This window comes from Sardina pilchardus, chromosome 8 (assembly GCF_963854185.1).
Source record: "Sardina pilchardus chromosome 8, fSarPil1.1, whole genome shotgun sequence".
In the NCBI taxonomy this organism is placed as follows: domain Eukaryota; kingdom Metazoa; phylum Chordata; class Actinopteri; order Clupeiformes; family Clupeidae; genus Sardina; species Sardina pilchardus.
This window is the reverse complement of record NC_085001.1, coordinates 11,105,319-11,113,196: the sequence shown is the minus strand read 5'-3', so window position 1 is coordinate 11,113,196 and position 7,878 is coordinate 11,105,319. Positions and strand designations below refer to the sequence as shown.

The window sequence follows — 7,878 nt, the reverse complement described above, 5'->3', positions numbered from 1 at the left end:
TGTCACATTCAGAGGCGGTGCAAGTCCTGTTTATATTCCTCTGAACGAGTTTGAAGTCACGAGGGGATTCTGAGACTGCACGGTGTAGTGCAGTAACGTTAGCTTGCTAATAGTTTATTTAGCAATCAGCTTGCTGGTGCCGATATTGTTCCGACGCTAAAGAATATACATTACAAATAAGACTGACATGCGATGTTTCTCCGAAGTGACAGTCTTCCAGATCGTTGACGTTGTGAGCTGGTGAAATGGCAGTCTGATAAGCTTTTGATTGTCATCAGAGTTACAGTAAGTTTACTTGAACTTGTCTTGTTTTGGTAACAGCTAACGTTAACGTTAGTAGTAACGTTAGTTTGCAAGTATTTTAGGTCGAAGGTACACGATGTCCTACTTGTATCGTTCTACTTTCAATGGCGTCATCTTTGAAAACAAGTAGGCTACTTGATGATGTTGATTTTTGCTTGAACCGATGTGTTATGTTATGTTTGCTAGCTAAACTGGTAGCTCACAGTTTCACAGTTGAATAGTTAATGCACAGCAGAAGTGTTGCCATTACAAACTGACCATAGCTGTTCAGAAAATAGGTGTAGCCCACTCGTTTACGTACTTGTTGTAAACTTTGCTATGTCATGTTTGACTTTCAGGTGTTACATAGATTGAGAAGTGAAGTGTGACCCGACATTTGACCATGGCGTCCAGGGACGTCAACGAGAACACTCCACTGTTGGACAGCTCCGTGTCGGTTTCTCGACCCCAGGAGTCGGTCTTCAAAGGGAGACGTCTGGCATGTGCCGCCATCCTAGTGGCCGAGTGTCTGGAGCGGATGGCCTTCTACGGCCTTACTTCTAACCTGGTGCTCTTCCTCAACAGCGAGCCTTTTTATTGGGAAGGGACACAAGCGAGCCAGGCTCCTCTCATCTTTATGGGAGTCACATACCTGGTGTCGCCGTTCGGCGGGTGGCTAGCGGACGCCTACTTGGGCAAGTTTTGGACTATCGCTTGCAGTCTCGTCTTCTACTTGCTCGGGATGCTCTTTTTTCCTTTTGTGGCCAGTGAGAGCACCAGGACGTACCTGTGCGGGGAACAGATCGCCTTTCCTGTTCAGCCTGCAGAGTGTACAAACTCTTCCATACCTGCCAATATCACCTGCCCAACACGGGCTCCGTACTGCGGGGCTGTCATCTACAGTAGCCTAGTGCTGGTGGCCTTAGGAGTGGGGACAGTGAAGTCTAACATAACACCTTTCGGCGCTGACCAGGTAAAGACATTACATGTGCCTTCAAATAGTAGGATCTAGATATATTTTGGACCTTTTGAACAGAATGTAATACCGCCCACATCCAATAATAACAACAATGTTGGGCACTGTGTTCTTAGGTGCTGTGAGGCACTGTGTTCTGTAGGCCTACTGGCTCAGTAGGCCTACAGCGCAAGCCCCAGGGAATGGCCCTAGTTTTTCCAACCTCATCTTACACTAGCAACCTGAAAGGTCAAACACAACTTCTGTCATGAACGACCATGTCCCCTGTCATTAAAACCTTAGCCTACATGAATACGTGCTCTACATGGGCTACTTATGCAATGTGTCTGATAGGAAGGTCTCTTTCTGATAAGACTGTGTTGTGTTATTTTGTTTGAAGGTGTGCACTCCTTAGACTCCTCTGGGTAACTGGGTCAGTTACTGTATCTCTGAGCACAACAGACTCTGATCCCCTGACCCACTGACATAACTCGGGTTACTCTCCCATGTTAACCCTTTGGACCAGCCCCTTTAGTTGATGAGTCCAGGGGAAATGTTTCATAAAACTCAAAAGATGCCATTGTGCAACATACAGTATACAGTGTTAACAACATGAGTACCTTGTTACAGTTTCTTTCTTTAGATAAAGTACATTATTGCACTTCCAGTAAAAAACAAAGAACTCATCAGCTGTTAGAATGATCACATGACAATGCTCTGTGAATGTTACTGTATGTCAATGACCCTAGCGGTTGTCATGGATGTGGGCATGATAACAGACCATGGACCGTGTTCTGTTTGGAGCTGCGACTGACTTCAGTCTCGGTGTGGCAGCTTGTTTATCCAGCCAGACTCGTGAAAACATCCATGGGCCAAGAATGGCTCATGTTACGGGCCAGTAGTCACATGGTAGTCTGTGGTCTGTGGTAATGAGCTCTACACACACACACTCACACTCACACACACACACACACACACACACACTCACACTCACACACACTCACACTCACACTCACACTCACACTCACACTCACACTCACACTCACACTCACACTCACACTCACACTCACACTCACATGCGCACACACACACTTACTATACCACACAAGCCTGGTTTGGCTGACACCCAGAGGCATTTTTGTAGTTTAGAAATTCCCCACTTCCCCATTCTTAGGCCTGATAAAGACTGCAAAGGGCTTCACCACCGATATGAAATGAAACATGGCGAGATGAACAGGTGGCCGACTGACTGCTTGGTTTGTGTAAGAGGAGAGCTACACATTCAGACAGACTCAGAGACAGTGACCAGGGAGCTACTCCAAGTACTGTACATGGTTTAGTGATGAACCTGAGTATGTTACCACTTCTATAAGTGGTAAACCTCCTAATAGAAGAGCTGTATGGCTGAATTTACTTAACGAAACAATGCCATAGGGCACTTGTTGTAGGAGGTTTACCACTAACTCTGAGTTAAGTTACTGTACTCAGGTTTTTCACCCCCCAGGCCATGACAAATCATTGAAGTTGTCGAACATTTGAGAGGGCCCAAAGATGATGTTTGTGTCAGTCAACTGAGAGAGTAGATTCATTCAAAATAGAATGTTACATATTGGTCATTTGACATCGGTCAGTCTTCCCACGTTTGTTTAGCCTAAGCGTAGCTATGGAAACACTGCAAATAGAGTATGAGTCATGTTAAAGTGAACCATGTCCTCATGTAAGAAGATCCTACAGCTGATCATGAAGGGCATGATGCTCAGGTACTGTATCTGCTACAGTACATTTGACATCTGGATTCAAACATCTGATAGATAATTGAAATGGACTAGCTCACTGAACTGCCCAATAGTTTCATGTGCCAGTGATTAGAATTTTTTGCTGCGTCACTCTTGGTCTGGAAACAGCTGCCTGGAAGGATGCTAGCTGCTGATGCACCACAAATTGTCTCTTGGTGCTGCTGCTTGCTGATTGGCTAAGGTCAGGCAGAAGTCACAGGACACAGGAAGTGCCAGTGTGTGGCGCAACACTGGACTCACTGCAGAGTCAATCACTTCCTGTTGTTGTTTAGATTCACCACAGCAGCATGAGTCAGAAGGGAGGGGAAGGGAGAGGGGAATACCAAAGAAAGTGGAAGGACCCTGGGATTTATTTGGTGGCGCAGTGGAAAGTTTGAGGATGACACAGTGCGTTGTTCAGGGTTCGGAGGGACAATTGATGTTTTTTTGACTTAACTAAATTGTTAAAAGCCGTTCGCACTTAAAATAGTAGACTATGACATAGTGACCAATATGATAGAAAATGTCCACGCATAAACCATAACAATAACAACATGATTTTGAGGGTCACTTTCAGTTATCGTTATAGTTATTGTTCTTGGAATGAAAGGCCCTTTAACCTACATGTGTCGCTGCTGTGGCCTGTTAGTGCATGAGATGATGGTGGGTTCTGATAGTGCATGATGGTGGGTGATGGTGGGTTCTGTTAGTACATGATGGTTGGTTCTGTTTGTATATGATGGTGGGTTCTGTTATTAGATGATGGTGGGTTCTGTTACTGTAGTACATGATGGTGGGTTCTGTTAGTACGTGATGGTGGGTTCTGTTACTGTAGTACATGATAGTTGGTTCTGTTAGTACGTGATGGTGGGTTCTGTTAGTACATGATGGTGGGTTCTGTTACTGTAGTACATGATGGTGGGCTCTGTTAGTACATGATGGTGGGCATGATTGTGGGGTCTACTCTGTTAGTATATGATGGTGGGTTCTGTTAGTACATGATGGTGGGTTCTGTTAGTACATGATGGTGGTTTCTGTTAGTACATGATGGTGGGTTCTGTTAGTATGTTGGTGGGTTCTGTTAGTACATGATGGTGGGTTCTGTTAGTATGATGGTGGGGCCTGTTAGTACACCTGACCACATGATGTTTCACCTCAAACCTTTAAAGACAGCAGCGTACCTTTTTATGGATTGGAATGTTTTAGCCTGAAAGAAGTTTATAAGGATTGTGCTTTGTTTGTTATTATCATCATCAGTGCAGCATTACCTATTCTTCTTTGCTCTCATAATAGAAGCCACTCTGTAAAACCCTTAAAACCCGAGCTGTTGTTCCAAATAAGCTGTTTGTGTGTCAGTCAGCAGCCCTTGTGGCAGTCCCTCTGAAAACTACAGTACAAAAAAGATGAACCGCACCAACAACTTTTTTTTTTTTTGCCTCCACTCTTTCACTTCTCCCTTGTTGTTCGTTTTTTGGTATGCATCAACTGTGTGTGTGTGTGTGTGTGTATGTGACAGCACCACAAGCGATGCTAATAGTTTCACATCACACACTCATCAGACCTCATTAGGTGTTCTCTCGATCTGACGAACTGACGAACAAAGTAAACAGTGCCTGCTTCATGGAGGAGTTGTTTATTTTGTATCTGTCTTGCTGTGTACAAGGAGGTGGAGGTTTTTGTGGCAATGTCATGCAAACAGAACCAAAGACACAAACTAACGTTATCGCCGAGATTCACTTAGTGTGTGTGTGTGTGTGTGTGTGTGTGTGTGTGTGTGTGTGTGTGTGTGTGTGTGTGTGTCTGTTCAATGTTCACAGGCACACTTGTGTGTACTGTACACACACACACACATACACACACACACACACACACACACACACACACACACACACACACACACACACACACATATGAGACCTAGATAACTGTTCTCATGGGAAATTATATTCCCCTGTGCTGAAGATGGTTGACACTGCGGCGTTCCCAGTCACAGCAGAGCTGAGGGAAGTGAAACAAAGAGGGAGAGTGAGAGAGCGAGAGAGGCAGGCAGAGGGAGAGCGAGCGAGAGAGGGAGTGAGAGGCAAAAATCCCTCAAAGGCATCATTGTTGTCTAAATCCGAATTGCAGGGTGCCCCCCCCCGACCCCCCCTCCCCCCCAAAAAGTCTGTAATGGAGGGATGACTTTCATTACTCCACAGTTTTGTCCAGTGGTCATGTGATGTGTGTGTGTGTGTGTGTGTGTGTGTGTGTGTGTGCATACAGTGTGTACGTGCTTGCACCACATGCCTTCATTTGCCATGGCCTCAGTGAATGTATGGGTTTCATTCATTCATTATGACTGGAGCGGCGCTCGCACGCCAAACATGTGAGAAGTGAATCTGATCGGTAGCTCGTGTAGTTGGTTGGGGCTAAAAGCCTCCGTGCCCCCCCACGACACCACAGGAACGACTAACTAGGCTAATCACTAGATACCAATCACATTTGAGTTTGTGCTGCTGCTCAGGCCTTGACTTTCAAGTCCATTTAGAACAAAGCATGAACTTTCTCTTCAGGTTAAAATCTATTATTACAGGACCATTCATATGTACTGTAATAGAGAACATGTCAAAGTATGTTGCTGAGCAGGAAGCCTTTAAAAGACACACGTTGACCGCCTTGTCATGCACACACAAAAAAAAAAAAAAAAGGTTACTGGCAATGATCGAGTAACTGGAACAAATCCGTCTAAGGTGTATACATGTCTCGAAGAAATCAGAATATTGATGGAAACCTAGGTGTGTTTGGTTTATTCTGTTGACATGAGCACTTGAATTACCAGAAAGCTGCAAATAACCTGATAATAATCTGTTTTTTAGTGTGCATGTCAACACGCTCATTGTGACGCACAGAAAGCAATAGGCCTGTCTCCCACATAAGAGACTGGTGAGCAGGAGATGACCTGTGGCAGCCTGGGAGGGGGGTCACATCTGAAAGTGGTCATGAAAAATGTTCCGGAGGAAAAACTCGTTAAAAGTGTGAAAAGAGATTGTAACCTCACATGGAGGAGGCTAATGAACCTGGCCGTCACGAGGCAAACCTTGAAACTAGTTATTGAGGCATCTAGTAATGACATTTTTAAAATCGTTCAAAAAGGTTGTTGGAAAAATATTGATGGAACATTCATCTGGCACGAAGTGTATTATTTTACAGGTCCTCTGGCCACAGAGCTGCAGGCAGTACTGTACAGTTTACTGCACAATGCCACAGCAAATGGCTTCTTGTTAAGCTTTAGGAAGTTGTTCTGTAATGATGTGGGTCTGGGGTGATTGTGAAGCTTCTTCAGGTAGCTGTGAGAACCTCTGCGATGGCCATAAATGTATATAGCTGTTTTGAACAGTGCACAAAGGAACAACTAGCCTACTTTTTTCCAAATAAAAAGCTGAAGTGTGGGGTGGTGTGTGTGCACTTTCTCCTCTATAATGTGTGTGTGTGCACGTGTCTTGTGTGTGTTTTAACCACCATAAAGCTAACCTCGGGGTCAGTCCACATTTCTGTTTGTGTGGTGGTGGCTTTTAACAGTGCACGTTGCTTCTGTGGCTCTTTTCAGGAATCAAAGCCTGAGCCAACAACAATGAGAAAATCTGGAGCTACTGAAGCACAGAGCCACGAGCTATCTCAGTTAGCCACGAGCTAACACCCTGTAGCACTCTCCACTGGCAACACTGGAGCACATCTACTCTTTCTGCTGGAGAAAGTAGCATTTAAAGTTATTAAAATGACTCCAGATAGAACAGAGGGTTATACACAGGCAGAGACGGTTTATAAAGTAACTATGCAATCTTTGACACAGGGCAAGATGATGCTGACTTAACCCTTGACCTTTTTCTAAAATGATCACCATAACGACAACAGCCAAATGGATCACTGTAGCTGATTTAATAGAACATGTCCGCACATAAACTGATGATTGTCGGGGTGGCTTTCAGTTATCTCTCTACAGTAGTTATCGTTCTTGGCGTGAACGGCTCTTTAGCCTGCGCGTTTAGGCTGATTTAACCCTTTGACCTTTGACCTTTCCCCCTCTGTCCCAGGTGAAGGACCGGGGCCCGGAGGCGACGCGGCGCTTCTTCAACTGGTTCTACTGGAGCATCAACCTGGGCACCATCGCGGCGCTGGGCGGCATCGCCTACGTGCAGCAGAACGAGAGCTTCCCGATTGGCTACGCGGTGCCCGTGGCGTGCCTGGGCGTGTCCTTGGCGGCGTTCCTGCTGGGCCGCGCCGTCTTCATCACCAAGCCGGCCGACGGCAGCGCCTTCACCGACATGGCCAAGATCCTGGGCTACGCCTGCTGCTGGTCCCAAGTGCCCAAGGAGCCCAGCCTACTCAGGTGAGGGAGGGCACACACACACACACACACACACACACACACACACACACACACACATGGCCAAGATCCTGGGCTACGCCTGCTGCTGGTCCCAAGTGCCCAAGGAGCCCAGCCTACTCAGGTGAGGGAGGACCTACACACACACACACACACACACACACACACACACACACACACACACACACACACATGGCCAAGATCCTGGGCTACGCCTGCTGCTGGTCCCAAGTGCCCAAGGAGCCCAGCCTACTCAGGTGAGGGAGGACCTACACACACACACACACACACACACACACACACACACACACACACACACACACACACACACATGGCCAAGATCCTGGGCTACGCCTGCTGCTGGTCCCAAGTGCCCAAGGAGCCCAGCCTACTCAGGTGAGGGAGGACCTACACACACACACACACACACACACACACACACACACACACACACACACACATGGCCAAGATCCTGGGCTACGCCTGCTGCTGGTCCCAAGTGC

The 7,878-nt window shown here is 46.4% G+C and overlaps 1 protein-coding gene across 1 annotated transcript in view; it reads left to right on the top strand.

Moving 5' to 3' along the window:
* slc15a4 (solute carrier family 15 member 4) overlaps positions 1 to 7,878 on the top strand; it is a 63,722-nt gene continuing 55,844 nt past the window's right edge. Inside the window, exons 1-3 of the mRNA XM_062542692.1 lie at positions 1 to 285; positions 642 to 1,255; positions 7,083 to 7,378. Coding sequence (XP_062398676.1) covers positions 686 to 1,255; positions 7,083 to 7,378 — 866 coding nt within the window. The 5' untranslated portion in view covers positions 1 to 285; positions 642 to 685. The remainder of the gene's footprint in view (positions 286 to 641; positions 1,256 to 7,082; positions 7,379 to 7,878) is intronic.